This window comes from Somniosus microcephalus, chromosome 4, assembly GCF_052327205.1.
Source record: "Somniosus microcephalus isolate GS21.2 chromosome 4, FLI_Smic_1.0, whole genome shotgun sequence".
Classification (NCBI taxonomy): Eukaryota; Metazoa; Chordata; class Chondrichthyes; order Squaliformes; family Somniosidae; genus Somniosus; species Somniosus microcephalus.
In genome coordinates, this window is record NC_140990.1 from 232,928,141 (window position 1) to 232,955,008 (window position 26,868).

General features: G+C 48.3%; 1 protein-coding gene across 1 annotated transcript in view; it reads right to left on the reverse strand.

The window, feature by feature from the left end:
* Nucleotides 1-2,647: 2,647 nt before the first annotated feature.
* Nucleotides 2,648-26,868, reverse strand: part of fam171b (family with sequence similarity 171 member B) — a 70,817-nt gene continuing 46,596 nt past the window's right edge. The window contains exon 8 of the mRNA XM_085985920.1: nt 2,648-5,940. Within this exon, the coding sequence (XP_085842046.1) occupies nt 4,536-5,940 (1,405 nt within the window). The 3' untranslated portion in view covers nt 2,648-4,535. The remainder of the gene's footprint in view (nt 5,941-26,868) is intronic.

The following is a 26,868-nucleotide window of genomic DNA, read 5'->3' on the forward strand; positions in this document are numbered from 1 at the left end:
GACTAGAGAGTAAGCGATCTCGGTGGAGCCTCCAAGAAGTAACTGTCGAAATCTCAACTCTCAATGAGACTCTGAAACGATTAGCTCCGGTAGATTTTCTTTTAATAAATTTTTACTTGCCACAAGGAGAGTGTCCCGCTAAGTCAAAGGCTAAGCAGAGACTCTCTAGAATTACAGATTAACATATTTATACAGTAAACAGGTTATGGTTTCATCATGTGTCTTTCGAGTCAGACAAAGGGACAAAGAGTTCTTCAATCCTTAACTAAGTTTCTACATATTTCTAAAGTCTGGCGTAGCGAAAGACTATTGATAATACAATTGGTAGTTATTTATTCTAGACTATTTAATTAAGACTATCAGTACTGTTTGGAATGTAGATACTTCATACAGTATGTTTCTTCTGTTATCTGGTGGCCAAGCCTCTGGCCAGGTGGCTTGCATAAGGTTCCCTTTACTCATGTAAATGGTCTTTGTTTACAATGCAGATAAGCAACGGTTTACAGTGTTTAGTCAAGGTTAACATGTTTAAGGAAGGAATAGAGGACATTTCTGCAGAGGCTTCTGGGAGGACTGGGACTCCATTTTTTTTGTCAAAAAGGGGCACATGTAACTATATTCAGTTTTAAAAGGTACATTTCCACAGGCTGCTAATGCTACTTGCGCTCTTCATTAGCAGCTAATGCTATTTAAAGGCAGCCTGCACCTTTTATAGGGAAGGTGCACTTTGACTGCAGGCAAGTTTCAGTGAAAATTCTGCACAATGGCCGCCACAGCAGAAGCTGGAAGGGCCCTCTGGTTTTCGAGGCCTCGTTGGAGTTTTTGATGGAAAGGCAAATGGTTGTTTATGAAAGCAGCAGCTATTTGTCACGCAAAATGTGTAAGGATGAAAGTGACGATGTTTTATGTAACAGGAAACAACATTAATGTGGAGAACTCAACAAAATGTGTAGCACTTGAGAGACTTGCATGTGTCAAATGGAATACTGCAGTGTGAAGCCATTGGCTGCCTTTTAAAAACAATCTTTATAACTCAGTTGTGAATTTCTGCTTGAGTCAGTCTCCTCCACCTGTGGAACAAACATCATCCTTAACATCACATGCGCTGGAATAGAGATCCTCAGATTCTTTTTTTCATCAATTTATGAGTTCCCCTGTCTTTTCTTTACCTCAATGTCCTGTTCTGGTCACCATCCAATCCCATCCCCTCTTGCTGACGATTCAATTCTGCATTCATTGGCTTTCTTTGGATCACATGCTCTGCGTACCCAGCCTCCAGTACTCTTGCTGTGCAGAAGCTGAATCACTACAATCCTGACCATTTGAGTGTCCTTTAATTATTGCTTCTTTCAATTTTCCAAAGATACACCGTCTCTCCCAAGTCTTGCCAACAACTATCACGTTACCTTTGATTCCACCATCCTTAGTCCTTCATGTATTGACATTCTCAGCCCCACCAAGATAGTTTGCAAGAAAGTTATTCTGAACTCAAAATAACTAGCTTTTGATTTTAATAATTGACTGATATAAATGATGGTGTGTGTAAAATGTGCATCCAGTTTGTACTGTCTCATGGTGTAATTCTGGTTTCCCCAATTACACCTAAAGCAGACTCTGCAAGTCATATTAGATGGTCTGAGGCACCTTTGAGAATAGTCTTGGTCATTTATGCAGCCATTTGGAATCTGGATTGTAACAGAAATGGCAAGTGTTCTAGTTTCAAAATGACAGAATTAGTCACAATCTGCATTACCTGTAAGCATCTGTAATTGTTACTGTGGAAAATACTTATAACAGGAAAATGTTATGTACAATACTGTGATTAGCTGGATTGGGGTGTGATTGCAAGCACTCACTTTTTACTTGCAATTTGTTAGTAGCACTATATAACCTGAGGATTTGGCGAGAAACATGTTAATTTATTAACAAGTCATTTTTAAAAATAATTGTTGACTTAATTACTAGCACGTGTAACTGTAGGTAGGTCCTTTGGAAATGGCATTACCAGGTTTAATGATTCCCATTCACAGACCAACATGGAACCTAATAAATTTCCAATCAAAGACAGTGCATATTCTGATGGTTTCCATTTTCCTCCCCTGTCGTCTCCTAGATCGTGTACAACTTATAGCCAAAGTGAAGGATAGGACCTGCTCTGAGGTATCAACAATACTAATGTGAACCTTCCAACAGGACAGCAGTCCAGACACTACTATCCCTCCCCAGCTGTGATAGGTGCCTGGCCTTCATTTGGCATTTCCCTGTAGTGACACAGCTAAAGTTAAGGACTCCGCAAACTATTAAAAAAATTGCCTATTTTAAGTTAGTGTTTTTTTCTTTCAAGAGTTTTACCTATGGCTACTAAACAAATTTGCTTTCTTATTAAATAAAGGCTTTGAAATTATAGTGCGAGATAATGATGTATGAAAACCCAACACTTTCATCTGAATTTCCTCTCTCCATTATTTGAGCAACATTAACTTGCTTAAAATAAATTCTTTCATGCTTCTGCTAAAATAGTGTACAGAGGAATTTCAGATCAATGCATTATGCATTCACACCTATTAATTGCACAGCATGAGGTCAAGGCCAAAGGCATTTTAGGTAACTGTGCGCTACATTATGTGCATTTGAGTCAAACACAATGTAAACGAAACTCAGTTCAATTTTATTGGGTTTTAAACAGTGCATTAAAACAATTCTGAATGCAATTCACTATTCCTTAGAAATACTACACTGAACACGAGTCTAATGGCAAAACTGGCTTTGATAATGAACAAAATGTATGAACATGCAACCATGCTTGACACCACACTGATTAAACAAACACTTTACTCAAAACATATACAGTAATACAATAAAATACTTCCCAATGGTCTCACAAAACAGCAGGCTCCTGCTTTTGTTCCAGCATTTTGTCAACTACAAAATGAAAATGCAGGCTGTTTTTCAAGATATGCACCTTATTTACTGAAAATAATGAATCTGATCTTTAGAATGTGTAGTTACCAAGATTCGGCAGAATTAGTTGTGGAACTGTATTCTAAATGTGTATTCTGGTCAGGAGAACTGCCTGAATTGTGGCAAACCAGAACAATAGGTTACAAAAAGCAACGGTTAATAAGATTCACTTCAAATCTCAACATTAACAGCATGGTGCCATGTAGCTTTTTTTAATCAGCTTTAAAAGTCCCAGTGGTTCCTCGGAATCTAAAAGGATAACTAAATGGAAATTCACATTGAAATGAAGCAAGGTAGATGCAACAAAATGACTGGGGCTCATTACATGAATCAGAACAATGGAAACAAACGTTAGTTTTATTTATACATGCTTCGATGTTGTTCGTCACCAAAACTATAAAAACAATTTACTTCTGCACGCCTCTGTCCCAAAATGAACAAATGGTAGTTATAAATGGTAGTTATGGTTTTATGGCTGGGTTTAGAATTTAGTGACAATTTAACCTCGGTATTGCGCTTTCCACATTTTAAGGTGATTCACAAATAGTGCTTGTTATTAAGTCTTTTGGATTTAATTGTAAACTATGTGCCTCTCTGCATCTATTTATATATGAACAGCAGCCTCTCGGACTGCAAGACCAAGCATCACCCCCCAAGCATCACCCCCCCATTTTGCAAATGCTGCCGTGTGAATCACTACTCCCATACTCGCATGCAAAGTTTTACAATCTTTTCCTGCTGCTTAGTAAATTCAAAAAGTTGTGCTTTTGGGATTAGAGATTTTAAAAACATACACATGGTTTAATATTTTATAAAAGTATCCTTTAGTGTAAAACTATATATTGTATCAAGTTTTGGGAATAAATTTAATTTGTATAAATTGCAAAAGGCAGTGTCCTGTACTATTTTCATGTTTAAATACAGACATGTCATGACAGCTGCCTGAAGATGAAGCTGCACATCTCATCCCTTGGTTGATACAGATTCAAGTTAAGTCAGCATTCTATTCAGAATATATTTATTTTGTTCTTAGATCAGCTCTGATATGTGGGCACCACACAAATCGATCACAACAGACAGGAATCGGACTTAACCATATGTGCCTTTGGAGGGCAGGGTACTAACAGATTTACAGAACAGACTGACATTAAACATTAATAGAGGCGACGAGGGTTCACTTGCTTCCTTTCTTGCTAGAGATTCACAGTGGCAGAGGTGCAGAGACTTGAAAAAGGGGCAAGGGCTTTGAAAGAGAAAGGAGATAAGGTTTTACTGCAAAAAGATACTGCAAACTGATCAGATGATCTTTATCAATTTCTTATAAACAGGTTCTGGGAAAAAAGTCAAAAGGACACAAATAACTTGGTGCTTGATAACCCTGTGTGTAATTATTTACAGTATATTCAAGATATGGAGAGATCCAAAAGATACACCTTATACAAACAGGATGTTTTTATTCAGTACAACGAATTGTAACTAATCAGTAAAATAGAGTGCATAAGAACTAGATTAACCACAGAACCAAAAACATGCTTTTGTTCCATTGTAAATATTTGGAAGCAAAGCAACTCCACTTAATTGATAGAGATCAGAGGCCGTTCCTCTCTCTTTTGCCAAACACTTTTTTTACTATCTTCCCCATCTCCGTCAGTACTCATTCGCCCCTTTCTGTGAGGAGGGGTCACACTGATCTCGTCCTCCTGTAAACTTCGGTCACTTTGTTCTTCTTCAACCTCAACTATCTGGTCGCTTCCTATATCCAGCACGTGTCTGAAGGACAGGTCCTCCGGGGTGCAGACTGTGGTCCCACTTTCACTGCCACTTAGATCCATGTCTTCTGAGTAAAGGTTCTTCGAAGCAGGTGTACTTTTGATGAAAGTCTTTTCCTTTTCGAGCTTCTTGCCAGTATGGTGCTCATTCATGTCAACTCCTGAATCGAGGCTCGTGTCATTGCTGTGTGCTTTTTTCTGTTTCTGAACAACTATGCACGAATGTCTGATTGGAGGTACTGACTTACCCTCCAGTGATACAAACCATGCCCTGGGATGTGGTGAAGGCTTGCCTTTGGTCAGTTCTAACAGCGTCTGTTCAGATATGCCCTGCAGTTCAGCGGCAAACGGAGTCATTCCCACTGCCTCATTCAGCGTGCCAGGAACAGACACAGATTCCAGTAGATTGTTGCTGTATCTTCCCCAGTTTGTGGGTAGCACTGACTTGGAATCCATGACTTGTTTTGAGTTTATATAATCCTGTTGTCCTTGAAGAATCTGCTGTTGTCTGTGGGATTCTGTCTGTTGTTGAGAGTGCAATGGCATTTTAGGAAGTGTCTGAATGTAATTGTCCCTGGTTAGTGGCTCAGCCAAAGGGCTATAGATGATCTGCCTATTTCTGGGCAAAGTAGCTGGCCTTGCAATCTGGTCTGGAGTACAAAAATGATCTTGGGTTTGCATGACGGCCATGGTTGGGTTATAAATAGGCAATAGTTTGTTTGAAATATGGGGTAATTGGTACATTTCTTCATTAACAGTGTGCTGCATTTTGTACTGCTCTTCTATCATCTCCTTCCTCCTGGCTAGCATTTTCATATGTTTAATCTGCAGTGCATTTTTGGGTACATCATCAGGGCTGTTGATTGGTTGCTGAGAGACTGTTTCCCTGTGGTGAAGATTATCTCCAAATTTTTTCCGAGCCCGAACTGTGAAATTTTCGACATAAATTTTGCAGCTCTCATTATTTTGTTTCTCTGCAGTTTTACTAACAAGATTACAGAATTTGTCCACTTCCTTTTGAGATAGTTCCCTCCTTGGACTATAGGAGACAATCTTGGGCTGTTGAGAAGCAGACTTTTCATCAGATTTTAAGTTTTCTTTGGTGCCGGGGGGCAAGTTCACATGGGTGGTTGATGTGGTCTGGTCCTTCTTTGAGGTATCCATTTTAGTCTTGGTTCTTGGCTTTTTGTGTGGATGATAGTATCTTCCTCTGTCGAGAAACAGAAGTTGGTTTTAATTATAAAGAGAAAATGTTTTCAATATAAATGCTTGAAAGGACGATGGAAGCAGATTCAATAGGGAAATGGATATATACTTATAAAAAAACATTTGCAGGGCTATGGGGATAGAGCAGGGCAGTGGGACGAATTGGATAGCTCTTTCAAAGAGCCAACACAAGCTTTGTTGTGGCGAAAATAAAATTAATTAAATCCGCACACTAGCCTGTAAATGGTGAAAAGCCGAGCAGTTTATTTAAAACACAAAGGGGAAGAAATTGGGTGAGTAGCGCCACCTGTTAGCGCCTAAAGAGGCAGTCAGTGGCTGTAGCGCCACTGGCTGCGTCTCCCGCGATATTCAGTAGGGGCGCTAATGGTGGCGTTAGGCATTTGCGCTGCACCGCCACCGATGATGTCATCGGTGTGCGCAGCGCCCCATTCGTGCCCCGTTCGCGATATTTGGTAGCGAACGCCGCAGTCGCGCCGTTCGCTACCCGCGCCCGGTTCACGGGGCCTTACTGTGCCGGCAGCGGCGCAAGTTAAGGTGGAGGTGCAGAGCGGCCCCTTTTTCGGTGGCCGCCTGCCAGCACCTCTGTCCCCGGCCTCCTAACCGCCACCCCCCCCCCATGGCATTGCCGGCTGTTTCCCGAGAGCCCGGCACTTCTCCTTGGTGCCGGGCTCATTTGCCGGCACTCGCGAGCGGGGATCGCGCTGTTGCAGGCACCTCCCCCTTAACAGTGGGAGGAAGGCCTGCAGCACGTTGCGCTGCGATAATCAGTTTCAGCGCCCTAAGAGGGACGCGGAGCGCCTCGAGCCTCGCCCCGTGTCCCTCGAGCGGCACTGAAACTGAATTTCTGGCGATCGGTATTACTCTGATCGCTGCGCTAAATCCTGCGCTCAGGCGACTTTTGCGCCACTTTGGCGCCCCAACCCAATCTCTAGGCCAAAATTGTTTAACAGTACAATACAAACAGTCCGCAGAGATATCTAACGGCTGATCAGGGAGAACAGCTAGAGCTCCGGCAGCTCGTCCCTGGCTGTCTCTCTCAATGCTTACAAATCTCAGTATTTATGACTCCAAACCACAATGATTCATACTTTCGCATGACCTTTCTTTAAATTACATCAAAGTTTATACAATGGAGCCACCAGGTGCTCATCTTGTCATACTTTTGCATGACCTTTCTTTAAATTACATCAAAGTTTATACAATGGAGCCATCAGGTGCTCATCTTGTGACTTCCCTTATCTCCTAACGGCCAGTATCAATCAAGTGAGCCCTTTGACCTGTTATTGTTCAATCATCTGCGAAACCGCAGAGGTCACATGTCACCACTTCCACATAATTCAATCATCGGACCTTTTCGCAGTTGTTTTTCTTAAGCACAGCAATTTCGCACTGACCCCGTTAACCCCTTCAATCCCCCATTTGGCCGAAATTTTTCATCAACATAATTCTAGGCCAACGTATACCCGGACTTTATGCAGAAATTGGTGTTGTGATGTGCCGGTTCCTGAGCCCCGGGGTCTCCACTCCGGGGTCCAGGTTCCCATCTCCTGTCACACCTCATTCTGCTGCTCGTAAAACCTCATCATATAGGGGTATTGGGCGTAAGTGCGCCACCTTCTGAGACAGTGCTAGGTTCTGGTAGTTTGAAGGTGGTTGGGTTACAGGTCTGCTCGATAGTAAAGATGACAGTGCTTTGCTGATACAACATTTAAGTAACATGCATAGGCAATACAGCATTATTACTGTGGTGTATGTAACCTGTTCCCCCTTAAGAGAACTTAAGCCTGTTCCACCTTAAGAGATGTACTACTTTCTCTGGCTGCTGTATACGTAATACCGGTGGTGACCACCGGTATATAAGTACTGTGTAGTGATATTGTATTTAGTATAGTCCTAACCTCCAACTAGTAAAGACCTGTTGAACTTTATTCTTGTAGTCTGTGTCAGTAATTAATCTTAATACAACTGGAACACACAGACTTAACAGTGGCGACAAGTCCGATTCTTACCCTGCGGCAGTTTATATCCACGGCGGCTTCGTCCACAGAACGGGCATCGAAGAGAGGCACCCGCCCTCATCACCCTGCTGGAAGACACGTCGCGCGGCAGGCATCGAGAACCCGGAGTGCAGAAGACATCCTGAACTCGAAGCCTCCATCAGCGGCAGTCAGCTATCTTCTTTCTACCTCGGTGGTGGGTAAGCCGGTCAGCGACGCGAGCAGAAAGTCGGCCGCGTTGGCTGTACAGACGGGGGGGGAGGAAGACGGAGGAATAAGGGCGGTGAGATCGATCGCGACCGGAGATAAGGGCTGGGCCGCATTCGGGCCGAAAGGCGCAGTGCGGGGACATCGATCGCGGCTGGTGATAAGGGCCGGGCCGCTTTCGGGCCAAAAAGGTGCAGCGTCTGGGGCGACTGAAGGCACGAGAGCCGCGGTGAAGGCGAACGCAGCCGGTGCTAATAACCGGGCTGCAAGAAGGGCTGCGAGGCGCGACATCGGGGAAGCGCGAATGCCCGAGGGAGCCGCGGTGAAGCGGAGACAGCGTCGGGGGAGTTACTAACCGCTGGGAAAGGGGAGCAGCAGCGGCACGCCAAACGCCATTGCAGCCAGTGGGTGAAGATCGCCAAGCGCGGGAAAAGCGCCATTTTGTAGGCGGAGGACGAAGGCAAGAGCGGGAAGCCGCCATCTTGGGATAAAATAAATTGCAACGATGCCTAAACATGGGAACATTGATACCTTTGATGGCGACATCGAAGATTGGGCCATGTATGTAGAATGCATACAAAATTATTGTAAAGCAAATAAAATCCCAGATGCAGAGAAAGCACTAACATTATTGAACTTAATGGGTGCGAAGACATACGGGCAATTGAAACACCTTTTATCACCAGATGAACCGGCGGATAAGACGTTCGAGGAGATTGTTACTGTCCTGAAAAATCATCTAAACCCCACGCCGCTGATGCTAGCGGAACGATTAAAATTTTACAGCAGAAGGCAGCTGAAGGATGAAAGCAATGCTGAATATTTAATGGAATTGCGTAAGCTAGCAAAGTACTGTCAGTTTGGAACGGGACTAACAGACGCGCTAAGAGATAAATTTGTGTGTGGATTATTAAAATAAGATACACAAAAGCGACTGCTCGAGGAGAATGAGCTGACGCTTGAGAAAGCGGTCACTATGGCAGCAGCACACGAAGCCGCAGCGAGAGGCACGGCAGTAATGCAGCTACGGTCACCGGAACACAGTACAAATAAATTGGGTTTGAGTACTGTAAAATGTTATCGTTGTGGAAAGACAACACACGATCAGAACCAGTGTTGGTTTAAAAACCAAGAATGCAGAACATGTGGCAGGCTTGGCCACATAGCTAAAGTATGCCAGTCAGGAAAGAAGATCAGCAACAAAAAGTCACCGCAAGGAAAATACATAAAGGTGCACAAGGTGACAAAGACCAGTTCGAACGAACAAAAGTCAGATTCAGACGCTAGCAGTAATGAACTGGGTAGCTTAAGAGTACACAACGTTGGTAAGGATGCAGATCTCCAGACAATTTGGGTCACTCTTCAGATAGCAGGAGTCCAAGTAAAGATGGAATTGGACACTGGATCGGCATTGACGGTCATGAATAAGAAAGATTACAAAAGGTTATTCCAACATATTCCCCTACGGGATACGGAGATTATATTGAAAACATACACGGGGCAAAGAGTGTACCCCATCGGAAAGATAGAGGTAAAAGTGGTCCACAAGGGCGAAGAAAGCCAAGTAATGGACTTATATGTGCTACCTGAAGGAGGTCCACCACTACTGGGACGGGAGTGGATTAGGAAAATGAATATGGACTGGCACTCCTTAAAAGCACTAACGGTAGATTCCGGGGAAACAGATGTCAAACCTAAACAATTGTCCAAAATATTGGATGATGCTAAAGAGGTGTTCCAGCAAGGACTGGGAACACTGAAAGGAATTACGGCAAACATCAAGATTGACGAACATGCACAACCAAAATTTTTCAAAGCCAGACCGGTACCCTATGCAATACGACCTACTGTAGAAGCGGAACTGGAAGCGCTAGAACGTTCAGGTGTACTGTCTAAGGTAGATTGGAGTGAGTGGGCTACGCCCATTGTTCCCGTTATGAAACGTCCTTCAAGCAACAAGCCAGGAGAACCAGGGAAGGTTCGCATCTATGGAGATTTCAAGATCACCGTTAATCCGGTGCTTCACACGGTGCAGTATCCGCTTCCGCGGATTGAGGGTATTTTTGCTTCGTTGTCTGGCGGGAAACACTTCACCAAGATAGACCTGGCGCAGGCGTACTTGCAGATGGAGGTTGATGAAGAGTCACGCCAGTACCTCACGATCAACGCGCATAGAGGTTTGTACCGGTATAATAGGCTGGTTTTTGGAGTGGCATCGGCTCCGGCAATTTGGCAGAGGGCCATGGAGCAGGTATTACAGGGAATTCCAGGCACACAATGTTACCTGGACGATATTCTGATTACAGGTGATGGTGATGAAGAACACCTCGCAAACTTGGAACTGGTGCTCAACAGACTGAAAGAGTATGGACTTAGAGTTAATCGGCAGAAATGTGAGTTCTTTCAGAAGCGGATCTCGTACTGTGGTCATGTCATTGACCGGGAGGGGCTTCATAAGTCTCCTGACAAGATAGAGGCAGTTGTAAAGGCTCCCGCTCCGGATAATGTCTCTCAGTTCAGGTCGTTTCTGGGATTGATTAACTATTACCATAAGTTTCTACCAAATCTATCCACGGTACTGCACCCACTGAATGCTCTTTTACAGAAGGGGGTACCATGGGAATGGAGCGAAAACTGTAAGAAGGCATTTCGCAAAAGCAAAGAATTGATCACCTCAGAGGAAGTGTTGGCTCACTTCAACCCGACACTGCCTATTCGGTTGGCTTGTGATGCTTCTCCATATGGTATTGGGGCAGTACTCTCACACAAGTTGCCAAATGGCACGGAAAGGCCAGTCGCGTTTGCATCCAGATCATTGACCTCCGCTGAGCGCAACTATGCGCAGATCGATAGGGAGGCTCTCAGCCTTGTATGGGGAGTGAAGAAGTTTAATCATTACCTGCAGGGCCAAAAATTCACACTTCTGACAGACCATCAGCCGTTGGTATCCATTTTTAACCCGAAGAAGGGTGTTTCGGTGATGACAGCACAGCGACTCCAGAGATGGTCCCTTTTCCTAGGGGCACATCAATATCAAATAGAATTCAAAGGTACAAAGCAGCATGGCAATGCTGATGGGCTGTCGCGCCTGCCACTACCTGAAGCAGAAGAGACGACGAAAGTTGACCCTGTTGAGTTATTTCATTCGACCATCATCGAGTGTTTACCAGTCACCAATGCAAGTATTGAAAGAGAAACCAGGAACGACCCGACACTGTCCCGAGTTTACGAGGTGACAGTGAAGGGATGGCCAACACATGGTGATCCTCTGTTACCGGCATTCTCGGCAAGGCGAGACCAGCTGTCCGTCTGCCATGGTACTTTGATGTACGGGACAAGAGTGATTATTCCTCCCAAGTTACGGGAAAGAGTTCTAAAGGAACTGCATGAAGGTCATCTGGGGGGAGTTAAGATGAAAAGTCTTGCTAGGGCTTATGTATGGTGGCCGGGCATTGACCAACAGATAGAGGAGTTGACAAAAAGCTGTGCTGGGTGCCAAAAAAGTGCAAAATGCACCTCCGATCGCACCGCTACACCCATGGGAATGGCCTTCAGCCCCATGGCAACGCGTACATATTGACTTTGCTGGTCCATTCATGGGCTCCATGGCCTAGAAATTCAGTTGCGTTCGCCAGCCGTTAGCGCCATAAGAGGAGTAGATCTCGAGCGCTAGGCACTTAGCGGCCGGGCGCAGAACGATCTGCGCCTACGCCCAACTTCAGTAGACATTTAGCGCCGGCGCAAAGTGTTTGCGCGCACTCAGCTGCGCGCGCAACTTATGACGTCATTTCGTCGTGCAACGCCGTTTGTGCGCCCCAAACCGGAACTTCAGTGGCGCCCGCCCAATGTGGGCGTGGCGCTGTTACGAACTGTGAAGTGGAACGCAGCAGAGGCCCTGTGGGCCTCGGGGAGCGCTAATTAAAGGGCACTTAGACTGAACTATAAAGGCCAGCCATTTTGCTGCAATGACTTTAGTGCAACGGATTTCTGGACAGACACCAAGGAAGAGACCTTACTGATTTGGGCCAACATAGGAGAGGTATTTTTGGCTTCTGGCCAGAGCTTGGAAATTTGACTCATTGTGATTTCACTGTTTGCAAGTATATTATGGGGGCTGCATGGGGTTCCAACCCTCAGTTCCAGCATTATGTGCGAAGGGCTCGCAGACGCTGTGTGAGAGGGGCAGCCATGCCTAGACGCAGAGGGGCCATCAGGCGTCGGCAACGTAGGCCTTACCCACTCAGGGAATACCGCCAGCAGGTGTCCTATCTCACCATGACTGCCGCGCAGTGTGTTAAGAGGCTGCGCTTCAGAAGGGAGGTGGTTGCAGAGATCTGCCAGCTGCTTCACAGAGATCTGCGTCCACAGCTGATGTGCAGGATGTCTCTGTCGGTGGAAGTGAAGGTCACGGTGGCTCTGAACTTTTATGCAAGCGGCTTCTTCCAAGCCGCTGCTGGGGACATAGCTAACATCTCCCAGTTCGCCGTGCATCGCTGCATCCGGCAGGTCACCGATGCCCTTTTCACAAGGAGACACCAATTCATCTCCTTCCCCATGACCCTAGAGAGGCAGGAGCAGCGTGCAGTCGGATTTGCGAGGATCGCCAACTTCCCCATGGTGCAGGGCGCCATTGACTGCACGCATGTGGCTTTGCGGGCACCTATCGACAATGCCGAGGATTACCGCAACCGGAAGGGCTACCATTCCCTCAATGTACAGCTGGTGTGTGACCACAGGCAGCGCATCCTAGCTGTCAATGCCCGCTTTCCAGGCAGCAGCCACGATGCATTTATCCTGCACCAGACTACTGTGGCTGACATGTTCCAGGCACAGCCTCCCCCAAGAGGATGGCTTATCGGGGACAAAGGCTATCCTTTGTGTACATGGCTCATGACCCCGCTCCGCGCGCTCAGGACCCCTGCTGAGGAGGCATACAACAAAAGCCATCAAGCCACAAGGAACATCATAGAGCAAACGATTGGCGTCCTCAAGCAACGGTTCCGCTGCCTGGGTCGCTCCGGCGGATCTCTGCAGTATTCGCCGGATAGAGTCTCCCAGTTCGTCGTCGTTTGCTGCATGCTGCACAACCTGGCTATCCGCAGGACTCAGGCACTGCCACCTCACGTTGGACCACCACCTCAGGAGGACGAGCAGGAGGACCATGAGGAGGAGGAGGAGGAGTACCAGCCCAGGAGGGAGCCACAAGGTCCAAGGGCCGTCCGTCGGCGGCTTATTGAACGACACTTCTAGGCCCCCTGTCAGGGAATGGCTTGTGGCAATGAAGGCACATGAATGCAGCCGCTCCGCAAGCCCTCAGCCGGTTAACGCAACAACCACTTGAAACATCACACATGGACAAGCTGAATAAAGAAAAAGCTTTATTGAACAAACTCAGGGCCCTTCCCACATGAAACCCAAAAACACACAACACCCCCAAAAAACAGTCAAAAACATATCTCACTCCCACAACCTGGGGAGGAATAACAAAACTTGTCCATCCAAATGGCCTTCATCCTCGGCCTTACCAAAAGAACCCCCCCCATAGACAGCACAAGCACCCCCATATAAAAAAACATTTGCCTTCATCCTCGGCCTTACCAAAAGAACCCCCCCCATAGACAGCACAAGCACCCCCATATAAAAAAAACATTTGCCAACACACTCTACTTTGTGTGCCGAGAGGGCGAGTCCTTGTCCAGCCTTTTCTGGCCCCTGGCCGACCTGCTGCTCCGCCTCAACCTGGGCCCTGTGGGTGTTGCAAGGCTGGGGGAAGGCTCCTGAGGGGCACATTGCGTGACGGCAGATGCCCTTGGGGGTCGGCCTAGACGAGCTCTGGCCCTCGAGGGGCCGGCTGCTGACTGCTGCAGCTGTGGCTGGGCAGCATCAGTCTCTCCAGCAGCTCGTCGCAGCTTTGCTGGGGGAGTGGCAGTGGCGGCTGCAGCAATGGGGCAAGCTGGCTGATGCCAGGCGCTCGCTGGTCGCCAGAGACACTGGCACTCGGCCGGGCTGGCACTGCAGCAAGCACAGCAATCTGGTGAAGGCCAGACCGCTGTGCTGCTGCAGCGCAGCGGGTGCCCTGGCGATGCATGCGTGACACAGCGAGTGTGGCAGCAGTGAGTGCCCGTACTGCCCTGGTCTGTGCCCGCATCAGACCAGCCAGTGACTGCACGGCACCACTCATCAACTCTGCACTCGCTGCCTGTGCTGCCCTGAAGTCGTCCCGACTCGCGTCCTGTGCTGCCCTGAATTCGGCCCGACTCGCATCCTGTGATGCCCCGAATTGTGCCCGACTCGCGTCCTGTGATGCCCCGAATTGTTCGAGACCCCTGGCCTGTGTTGCCGCGAGTTGTTCGAAACCCCTGGCCTGTGAGGCCCCGAAATCGGACACACTATGAGCCAGGGACTCAATGGCCTCAGGCAACCGTGCCACAACCCCCATGAACTCGGTGTGCCGACGATCCGAGTCCGCGGACATTTGATCAAGGAGGCGCACCTCCTGGGCGAGGACCGTCTCCGGACTGGAGGCCGGACTCTCCCTCTGGGGAGAAGGCCGCCGAGCTGCCCGACCCTTCCCGCGTGGCTGCACGCCACTGGGCCCAGCAACTACACTCCCCTGCAACACTTCCCCCCTCTGGGGAGAAGGCCGCCGAGCTGCCCGACCCTTCCCGCATGGCTGCACGCCAGTGGGCACAGCAACTACACTCCCCTGCAACACTTCCCCCCTCTGGGGAGAAGGCCACCGAGCTGCCCGACCCTTCCCGCGTGGCTGCACGCCAGTGGGCACAGGAGCTACACTCCCCTGCAACACTTCCCCCCTCTGGGGAGAAGGCAGCCGAGCTGCCCGACCCTTCCCGCGTGGCTGGACGCCACTGGGCACAGGAGCTACACTCCCCTGCAACACTTCCCCCCTCTGGGGAGAAGGCAGCCGAGCTGCCCGACCCTTCCCGCGTGGCTGGACGCCACTGGGCACAGGGGCTACACCCCCCTGCAACACTTCCCCCCTCTGGGGAGAAGGCAGCCGAGCTGCCCGACCCTTCCCGCGTGGCTGGACGCCACTGGGCACAGGAGCTACACCCCCCTGCAACACTTCCCCCTGGCTCTCCTCCAGGGAAGACGTGTCCCCTCCATTGCCATCCCCTGGCGCGGATGAGGGTTCCCCCGATGTGCCGCCTTCCTCTTGCTCCTCCTCGTCCTCCTCTTCCGAGGGACTGACACTCGCAGCTTCAGGGACCTCCTCCTCACCAGCTGAAAGCAGGAAGGCACAAGAGTAGCTTTAGAGTGAGGACAGGGCGTCAGCGAGGGAGGCATGAGTGGTGGCATTCTGCGCATTGGTCGGACAGTTGCAAAGGATGTAGATCTGAAGCGCAAGGGGAACGAGAGAGGTCCAAACGGTCATGTCCTTACCATTGGGGCCCAGCACAGGGTCGGCATCTCCAATTGCAACGGGGCCAATCACCCGGGCACCCATGACTCGACCCACGCGCTCCTCCAGGTCACTGAGCTGCTGCAACTGGGCACGGCCTCCCCCGGTGACAGTCCGGCTCTTCAGATTCTGGGCCAGCTTGGCCTGCAAGAGAAAGGACGGCCTCTAAGTACAGTGTGGTGCCCTGTTGTTGTGTGCACTGCCTCCCATGGTCGAATAGCTTGGCCAGTGTGGTGCCCTGTTGTTGTGTGCACTGCCTCCCATGGTCGAATAGCTTGGCCAGTGTGTAAAGTGCAGAAAGTGCAATTGATGTTCATGCCAGTGCCATAGCTGCTGGATGAGGGCTGGCCATTAGGCCTTTGAGGTCCCTTTGCCCATCATGTGAGGTGCACATGCAAGGATGAGGAGGACACTGGAAAGGGTACTCACCCTGATAATCCGAGTGAGGTCGTTAAACTTTTTCCGGCATTGGACACCAGTCCTGGGGACATCGCTGTTGGCTGTGACCCTCTGGGCGATTTCCCTCCAGGCTCTCCTGTACACCCTCTTGGGAGGCTTCTTGCCACCGTCCGGGAACAAGATATGGCTTCTCTTCTCCAAAGCCCTAACCAGCACCTTTAAATCATGGGCAGAGAAGCGCTGCGCTCGCTCACGGGCCCTCTGCATCCTTCCTGGCGCTATTTCTCTCCAGCAGCAGTGTTTAGGCCTAGCTGGAGGGCTGCAGTATCCAGGGCGTGGCAGCAGACCAAGTCGACCCTTCCCCCTTTAAGAGCTGGCCGGCGCCAGGGTGTCTGCTGTCAATCAAAACATGACCGCACCTGCGCTGCGCCCGGCCTCGGCGGTATCAGTCTGCACCGCCGGCTTAGCGCCTAAAGATAGCCGTGCAACGCCAGTTTTAGCGCTCGAGCAAACTCCTTGGCCAAAGCTACTGAATATCGGCGAAGTGGCCTCCACTTTCCGGCGGGCGCAAACTTTAGCGGCTGCCCGACTTTACCGCCCCAAAAGTGGCTATACTGAATTTCTAGGCCCATGTTCCTAATTGCGGTGGACGCACATTCCAAATGGCCAGAAGTGATCAAGATGAATACCACTACTTCAGAAAAGACAATTGCGGTGTTAAGAACAATATTCGCAAGGAACGGATTGCCAGAACAGATATGTTCGGACAACGGACCACAGTTCGTGTCGGAAGAATTCCAAAAATTCTTAAAGAATGGGGTGAAACATTATACCTCTGCCCCATATCATCCGGCGACAAACGGGTTGGCCGAGAGATTTGTCCAAACATTCAAAAAGGCAATAAAGGCCATGAACGATGATCAGATTCCGTTACAACACAAGGTGGACAATTTCCTAATGGCATATCGAAACGCCACTCATGCAGTGACTAACCAAAGTCCTGCCATGATGTTTTATAACAGGAGGTTGCGGTCCAGGTTGGACTTGTTAAAACCAAATGTGCGGAGGGAAGTGGAAAACAAACACTTCCGGCATATTAATAACAAGTCCACTCGAAGTTTCGACGTAGGACAACCAGTGTTGGCAAGGGGCTATGGAAACGAAAAATGGCAGTCCGGAACAATTCGGGCCAGACAAGGACCTCTGATGTACACAGTAGATATTGGTAACAATGTGATAAGGCGTCATGCGGATCAACTGGTAGAATCAAGAGCAAGGGTCGAACCCATGGTTGCGACAGAGACAACTGTGGAAGACGTTAATGAACCTGAAGCATCTACCTCGGCAGGGACTGTACCTGATGATGACGTCCAATACATAGGAAACCAACAAGAAGAGTCACCTCAGCAACAAGAATCAGAGACCACTGAAAGGCGTTATCCAAACCGAATCAGAAGGCCTCCTGAGAGACTGAACCTTTGAACTGTTTATACCTGAAGTTATATATGTATATATGTTATGATGTTATGTTAAATGGAGATATGACTGTTAAGCTAAAAAGGGAGGATTGTGGTGTATGTAACCTGTTCCCCCTTAAGAGAACTTAAGCCTGTTCCACCTTAAGAGATGTACTACTTTCTCTGGCTGCTGTATACGTAATACCGGTGGTGACCACCGGTATATAAGTACTGTGTAGTGATATTGTATTTAGTATAGTCCTGACCTCCAACTAGTAAAGACCTGTTGAGCTTTATTCTTGTAGTCTGTGTCAGTAATTAATCTTAATACAACTGGAACACACAGACTTAACAATTACCACCACCACAAAGGTAACCAGGCCTTGGATTAGTGACGTTCCCATAGAGCCTAACCATCCTGAGAACCAGCCCCACAACGTGGAGGCTGGTGGTTGCTTAAGCTTTTTAACCTCTTCTTGGATATGCTCTGCCAGATTGGTAATTTCTTCAGAGCTATCCGGGATGTATGTACAACATTCGACCCCGATGAGGGCACAGGTTCCCCCTCTTTCTGCCAACACATAGTCAAGGGCCATCCGATTTTGTAGAGCTACTGTGCTGAGGGCTACCATCTCTGCATTAACCTTAACTAGGGCTTCAGCTGTATCGTTGGCCACCTGTTCCAGGACAGAGGCCATGTTACTGGATTCCCTTGCCAATTTACCCGCTCCATACCAGGGAAATGCAATGGCCCAGAATCTTTCAGTCTCCGTGATGGCTCGTCTGGCTCTCCGGTGGAGGTCCTTCAGAGAACCCAGGTGATATATGTAGGGTACAATATAAGCCAGATAACAAGAACCCATCCATTCTCGGGGCAATCAGGGGTAGGCCCTGCGACCGCACACGAAATGAGTCCCGTTGTAGGGCATATACTTATTTATCGCCGGGGGGTCCCATTGTACCGAAAAGTCACCGTTTTCGTTTAATGACAGGAGTTTCACACTACCCCCTCCGACAGGCAAGGTAATGCTATATGTGCAGTTACTGTAGCCCACGATAGGATCTGCCGGTCGTCCCTGCTTTGTGAGACATAGCGCCCCCCCTTGTCCCTTCTTACTCCTCGTTCTCAGGAACGGTGGTAGATAGGAATCGTTATAGGTCGACCGTGTCCACTCACTACAATGTTCTGGGTCGTACCCATGACTTTGGAGCTTTGTTATGGTGCTGCCGTCTGCCTCGGCGGCATAACAGCCCACGCTTGTGCATCCTGTTCTAACTCCAAGCATCCAACTGACCGTCTCATCATCACTAAGTGGGATTGGTTGTAGGGGAATTCCTTCCTCCGAGTGCGTGGGGACATGGGCGCAGACCCAACAGCTGGCAACGTTAACTCTCTTGGCATAGGTGTATGATATGTATAAAAAGGTGTTCACATGTAACTCTCTTTTGGCCCATGGGGGTACTCTGGCCTGAGTCCTCCCGAGGCTACATATTTTAATTACACAAACAAGCAAACTACACATGGTATTGCGTAACACATTCATCTTGGGTCGTCTGTATTCCTTCCGGCGTTTTCTGCTGAGGCGTCCGCCTTCAGTTTCCTAGAGTGTGCATGAAGGCAGGGTTATTTATTTTGTTCGCTGGTGCTGGGGTCGTTGGATTCATATTCTTTGAGCTGGGACCAATGTTTCCATCGGCCAGCCCCACCCATATCTATGCAGGCGCACGTATCTCCGCTAATTAGGACTTCAAATGGGCCAGACCAACGGGGAGCAAACCCCATTCGTCCTGGCAGACATTTTACCATTACCTTCGCGCCTACCTGCGGGACCTCCCCCTGGTCCTCCAACTCCTTCTGTTCATCCCTGCCTGCTTGCCGTTCCCTCACTTCCTCCCTCAATTCCTTAAGTTGCTTACTCAGTTCCAAGACGTACTTTCTAATCCGATCCCTCAAGGGCCCTACGTCGGATCCCCCAGTTATGATCCCTTCCGGCAGGCGCATCGCCCGGCCTGTCATCAACTCATATGGAGTTAATCCCGTCACTCGGTTAGGAACTGCCCTTTGTCTCATCAAGATCGCGGGTAGTAAATCCGCCCAAGCTTGTCCTGTCTCTTGGATGGCCTTTGCTCGGGCTGTTTTAAGTGTCCTGTTCATACGTTCTACCATCCCAGAGCTTTGCGGGTGGTAGGGGATATGAAACTTCTGTCTAATACCCAACGTAGCACACCTCCTTCATTATTTGTCCGGTGAAATGGGTTCCCTGGTCGGAATCGATTTGAATAGGGACGCCCCAACGTGGGATTACTTCCTCGGCTAATATTCGGGCCACTGTGATTGCGGTGCAATTTCGCGTGGCGAACGCTTCTACCCACCGTGTAAACTGATCTATTATTACTAGACAGTATTTCTTGCCCCTTGAGGAGGGTAAAGGTCCCGTGAAGTCTATCTGTATACACTCCCACGGCCCCTTTGGTCATGGTTGGTGAGCCATTCTAACCTTAACGGCCTTTCCTGGGTTGTGCTGGGCACACGTGACACATTGCTGACAGTACTTAGCTACATCCCGTCCCATTCCTGGCCACCACCAATCCCCAGTTATGTTTGTTATCATGACGTTCCATCTGACATGACTGATGCCGTGGTGTAGTTCCATGAGCATTTGTCTAATACAAGCCAGGGCTATCACCTTCCCATCTTTCCTCCATACGAAGTCGTCACCCTGGCTCCCTCCTTTTGTGCCCCAATCTTTCTTTTCTTCATCACTTACATCGGCATGCAATCTCACAATGTCTATATCTTCCCTGGTAATGATACTACTTACAACTTCTTCCTGTACTTCGGAGGATATCCCTGCTTCCTGTGCCGCATTATCCGCCGCTTCATTGCCCCTTTGGACATTACTTACTACTTTCTGGTGAGCCTTAACCTTGATCACTGCTGCCTCTGCGGGTTTACTGGCAGCATCTTATAGTAGTCTGATTCGTCCCTCATGTTTGATAGCCTCCCCGCCCGAAGTGACGAACCTTCTCCTGGCCCAGGCCGTCATGTAGTCATGGACTACCCCGAAGGCATAGCGGCTGTCCATATAGATATTCGCCCGCCGGCCTTCGGCTAATTGGAGGGCTTCCGTCAGGGCAGTGAGTTCAGCTACTTGAGCCGACAGTCCTCCGTCTAACCTCCCCTTTCGGACAGTGTTTAGAGCTTCGTCTACCACCTCCCATCCCGTATGCGGGGTCCCCTGAATATATTTCTGGGACCCATCCACGTACAAGGTCAGCTCGGGGTTTTCAAGGGGAATCTCACTTTTATATGTCCTGGTGGGTCCTCCCATTCCTGTGCCTGGCACTCATGAGGCTCACCCACAGATAAGAGGCCCTCTGCTGGGTTTTCCCCCGTGTCTCGTACAATTTTTACGGACCCATCTAAGGGGAGTAACACTGCCTCCCATTTGGCCCGGCGTACGTTGGACACGGAGCGCAATTTCCCGGTGTTGAGCATTTCCACCAGGGTATGTTTGGTGTGTAGTATGACTTCCCCCGTCATTACTACTGGCTCGCTAACTTTCACCGCCCAGGTCGCACAGTCTAAGGCGGCTACACATCTTGACAGACCTCCTGCCATGGGCGACTGTTGAGTGGAATAATAAGCTACCGGGCGGGCTCTGTCCCCATGTACTTGGGTAACTACTGCCCCGTAAAATCTGTCTTCGTTCTCGCAATGAATGTGAAACGGTGCGTTCATATTCGGCAGCCCTAGGCCTGGTGCCGACATCAGGGCCTCATTTATCTGACTGTATGCCGCTTCCTGCTCCGGGCCCCACTCCACACTATCTAGGGCTGGTTTTCCTCCTTTGACTAGCCTTTGTATCGGCTCCGCAATTGCCGCGAAGTCGGCTATAAAATTACTACAATAATTAAAAAGTCCCAATACTTTGCGCACTCCTCGAACCGTTTTCGGTCGGGGAATGATGCGAATTGCTTCCTTTCTGGCGTGGGGCTTCGTTTTTGTCCCGTGACAGTTGGTGTCCCAAGTACTGTACCTCCTTTAATCCGATCTGAGCTTTCTTGGGGTTTACCTTAAATCCCGCTTCCTTTAAGGCTTCTAGGGTTTCTATTAGAGCCCCCATATGTGTCCTCTCGTCCTCCGAGGCAATCAACAGATCGTCCACATATTGGAGGATGGTACTTTGGTAGGGGGCTAAATCTATGGTCTCCAAGGCTCGACTCATAGTTCGGTGAAATATGGCCAGACTATTGTGAAAACCCTGGGGCACTCGCGTCCAAGTGTACTGCCGTGAATGCGAATTTATCTTGGGATTCTTGGGCTAATGGTATGGGCCAAAATCCATTAGCTATATCTAAGACCATAAATATTTTGTGTTCTGGTTTCAGTCCATTAAATATGGTCGCTGGGCTCGCTACGATGGGGTGCTGGCGGGGAGTTGCTTTATTTAACGCCGTTAGTCTATGGTCAATCGGTATGACCCATCTGGTTTCTTTACGGGCCAGGTTGGCGAGTTCGTAATGCTTTCGGCTTCCCGAAGGACGCCGCTCCGCAAGAGGTCCTGCACTATTTGTTTTACGGCCTCTCGGGCTTCAGGTTTAATGGGGTATTGCTTATGAGGAGTGTGTTCGGGCCCAGGAATGACCACTGGTTTGGTCTTCACCAGCCCACAATCCTGCTTTGATTGAGCCCACACTTCCCTCATTTGTTCGCACAATGGGTCGTTGTCTCCTACTGTATCCCAATCTCGGGTGAGGAGTTGCACACTTCCGACCTTTGCGTGATTGTGCAAATTGGTCTGCTCCCCGTACATCGTGATTTTGCGTCCTCCCTTATTTCTCCAGACTATTCTCTTATTCTGTGGGTCTATTAGTGCCCCTAACTGTTCCAGGAGATCGATCCCCAATATGGTCCCTTCTGCGTTCGGGCATACATAAAATTGTGCCGGGATCAGAATACCAGCGATTTCCAATAGGATTACTTCGCTCTGGTGGGCTTTGGTGGCGGATCCCCCCATGCCAGTTATATGGGCTACATGTTTAGTTGTGGGCAAGGGAATATCTGTCATAGATACCGATGCTCCGGTATCCACCAACATATCACACTGCCGGCCCCCTAACAGCGCTGTTATGTGAATCCGCGGATCCCCTCCCTGCCCCACGGGGGCCGCTGGCCTTCAGTCCTTCCCTAAGTCCTTCAGCGCTTTGATTTAGCTGCTGACGGTTCATCTCCTCTACTTTAAGGCCTGACTGACTATTTCCTTTCTCCTCTTCTGATCTGGGCGCCCAACACTTAGCAGTGGCATGTCCCTTTTTCCCGCAATTGTCACATCGGACAGTTGGTCTCTTGGGGCCCCTACAGTCGGCGGCAAAATGACCCGTCTTGCCACAGTTGTAGCATTCTCCTCGGCCTGCACTCTTACTACTTTTAGCTGCGGCTACTTCTTGTTTTATCCCCCCAGGGTTAATGTGGCATGCCCACCGGACAGCTTGGTCATATGTGTCCGCAACTACCACCCCCATTCTCAAGATCTTTTGATGGTCGGCTGAAAGGCAGTCCTTAAACATTTTTACGAAGACTGGGTCGTCTCTGTTCGGGGCCACCTGTCCCGAGGATTCTTGGTATTGAAACCATAACCTTTCCCCGTAATCCATGGCGTTTTCTCCCTTATTCTGGCGGGTCTGCATTATCAATCCCCAATTTGGAGTGGATGCTCCCATTAAGGCCTGTACAGCCTGAACGAACCCCGTTCTGGCTGCGTCTCGGTTCGGCCTTGTTTCATGTAAGGTGGGTACCCACGTGCCATCCCTATGCGGGTTCTACAATACCGCCCACCGATCCTTTGGACATTTGGCGCGGACTATTTGGTGGATATCTCTCTCGTGCATATCGTGGGTCTCATACAACTCTTCTAACTTCTGCCAAAATTCTACATTTCTCTTCTGCGGTTGTAGGCTCCCCAAATTCTGGTTTATCATTTGTTTTTCTCCAGGGGTGAAAGCCATATATCTATATCTGGGGTTTCCTCCTGCTCCGCTTGCAGTCACCGTTACGGGGGCTGCCAGCTTCTTGCCCCCGCTTCCTCGTCAGAATTAAGTGGGGGGGCCGTGGCTGTTACTGTGGCAACATAAGTCAGAGGGAGGTCATAATTTGATCCCCCCCCATTTGCCGGTTTGTTCATGCCGCTCTCTCCACTGTTTATTCTCGGCTTCTATTTCCTTACTTTTTTCTACTAATTGTTCGGTTTTATTTTGTAACACACATAACTGATATACTAAAAGTACTCTGGCTTTCTTTGCCTTCTTCTGTTTCTGTTTCTCCCACCAATTCTTTTGCTCCTTGGGGGCAACCGAGGGATCCCACCCATCTTTAATCATTTTGTCTATTAAGCCCTTCTGGTCGTCTGCATAGAACCCGTCTGCATAGAACCTACTAAGAGACCCTTCCGGCCCCCATTCAAGGTCTTTCCCCGACACCATTATGTGATCTGGCCTTCCCTCGCTTCCTCTGCGAATGAGTCTCTTCACGCAGGCCTACTTCTATTCCGCCACTTATTTATCGCGGTGGGATCATCCCTCAATTCTCACACCAGTTCATGCGTATCACACATTCACTCACAGGTTTCCGCCGTCACCTTGTCATCTCGGTGTTCCCTTCGACCTATTAAACCTTGGCCATCACGTGGGGCATTTGCCCTCTTAATTCCGGCTCAAGCTAGGCGATTGAGATAATTTATGACAATTGAAGCGATGGGGACCTCGTTTCTCTTACACACCACTTAAATCCTGTCTCCAAAAATATTCCTCCTAATATTTCTCAATTATGAGAAACAAAAGACTGGACTCAAAATTCAGTTTATCTACCATCTTTTATCGCAACGACAATGTCTCTTCCAATACTATAATTTATGCGTAAATTAAGACCATACTCACTCTAAGTCTAGGTGTGTCTCTTTTACCGATTCACATGCTCTGCACGATTCGGATACTCGCTCCGTAGACAGACAGGTGGCCGCCTGAATCACATAATATTCCGGGTGGTATTCCAAATCTACTCACCCGCTCATGTCCTCTTGGTCACTGTCCGTCTACGTTTCGATGTATCCTGCCGACTACGCCATATGTTGTGGCGAAAATAAAATTAATTAAATCCGCACACTAGCCTGTAAATGGTGAAAAGCCGAGCAGTTTATTTAAAACACAAAATTGTTCAACAGTACAATTTAAAACACAAAACTGTTTAACAGTACAATACAAACAGTCCGCGGAGATATCTAACGGCTGATCAGGGAGAACAGCTAGAGCTCCGGCAGCTCGTCCCTGGCTGTCTCTCTGAATGCTTACAAATCTCAATATTTATGACTCCAAACCACAATGATTCATACTTTTGCATGACCTTTCTTTAAATTACATCAAAGTTTATACAATGGAGCCACCAGGTGCTCATCTTGTGACTTCCCTTATCTCCTAACGGCCAGTATCAATCAAGTGAGCCCTTTGACCTGTTATTGTTCAATCATCTGCGAAACCGCAGAGATCACATGTCACCACTTCCACATAATTCAATCATCGGACCTTTTCGCAGTTGTATTTCTTAAGCACAGCAATTTCACACTGACCCTGTTAACCCCTTCAAGCTTGATGGGCCGAATGGCTTTCTTCTGTGCTGCATAATTCTATAATAAGGATTAACACTAACTATACATTTTAGTGAATGGAGGAAAATCTCTGCATTCTCTGATTTTTACACAAAAACATAATAGAAAATTACAACAAGCAATTTGAGGAGTTAAAGAAAAGCTATACTTTTGACAAGTTATTTACTTGACTTTGAGTATGGCACCAACTTAATTCAATGATCCTACTCCAGAATGACCCAGCTAGTTCCAGCAATTAAATAGCGGTGCTTTGAATAAAACACTGTATTTACTTCTGCAGATCCAGAGCTTCAAGCTTCATTCCTCAAACAGTAGCCAGTAGTTCCCAACTGCTTTAAGGCAACATTTTGGTGGCCAACAGAAGTGGACCATTTTATTGTGCTCTGTGTACTGTGGAATGCAATTTTTAAATAAATTGTAAGATAATGTGCTTTCAGAAAGTAAATAGCAAGTATTACTAGAACTTCAAAGTTTACAATTTTGTCTGGGAGAGCCTGATTCCGCCAGATTAACTTTCAGAAGTCATTTCTAAAAATATGCATATAAAATGAAAATGGTGCCAGCCATACGTGAAGCATCACAGTTCAGTGTGAATCTAGGGGCTGGATTTTGCCAATGGGGAGCGTTTGGGGGTGGGACCCCCACTTGGTGGGTTTTAGTCCCGCCTCCATCAACTTCTGGCCAACCCACGCTATTTTCCCTCGATTGCCCAGCGGGTTTAGCAGGCCAATTAAGGGAAAGCCAGTTACAGAGAACGTCATAGAGTCATAGAGTTTTACAGCACAGAAAGAGGCCCTTCGGCCCATCGTGTCTGCGCCGCCCATCCATCCCTGTCCAGTCTAATCCCATTTTCCAGCATTTGGTCCATAGCCTTGTATGCAATGGCATTTCAAGTGCTCATCCAAATGCTTCTTGAATGTTGTGAGGGTTCCTGCCTCCACCACCCTTTCAGGCATTGAGTTCCACATTCCAACCACCCTCTGGGTGAAAAAGTTCCTCCTCAAATCCCCTCTAAATCTCCTGCCCCTTACCCTGAATCTATGCCCCCTTGTTATTGACCCCCCCACTAAGGGGAAAAGTTCCTCTTTATCTACCCTATCTATGCCCCTCATTATTTTGTACACCTCAATCAGGTCCCCCCTCAGCCTTCTCTGCTCCAAGGAAAACAACTCCAGCCTGTCCAGCCTCTCTTCATAGCTGAGGCGCTCCATCCCAGGTAACATCCTGGTGAATCTTCTCTGCACCCTCTCCAAAGCAATCACATCCTTCCTATAGTGAGGCGACCAGAACTGCACACAGTACTCCAGCTGTGGCCTCACCAGCGTTTTGTACAGCTCCATCATAACCTCCCTGCTCTTATATTCTATGCCTCGGCTAATGAAGGCAAGTATCCCATATGCCTTTTTAACCACCTTATCTACCTGCTCCGCTGCCTTCAGGGATCTATGTACATGTACACCAAGGTCCCTCTGACCCTCTGTACTTCCTAGGGTCCTACCACTCATTGTGTATTCCCTTGCCTTATTTGTCCGTCCAAAATGCATCACCTCGCACTTTTCAGGGTTAAATTCCATTTGCCACTTTTCCGCCCATCTGACCAACCCGTTTATATCGTCCTGTAGCCGGAGGCTTTCCTCCTCGCAATTTACCACCCCACCAATTTTCGTGTCATCTGCGAACTTACTGATCATACCTTTTACATTCTCATCCAAATCATTTATGTAGATCACAAACAATAAGGGACCCAGCACCGATCCCTGAGGTACC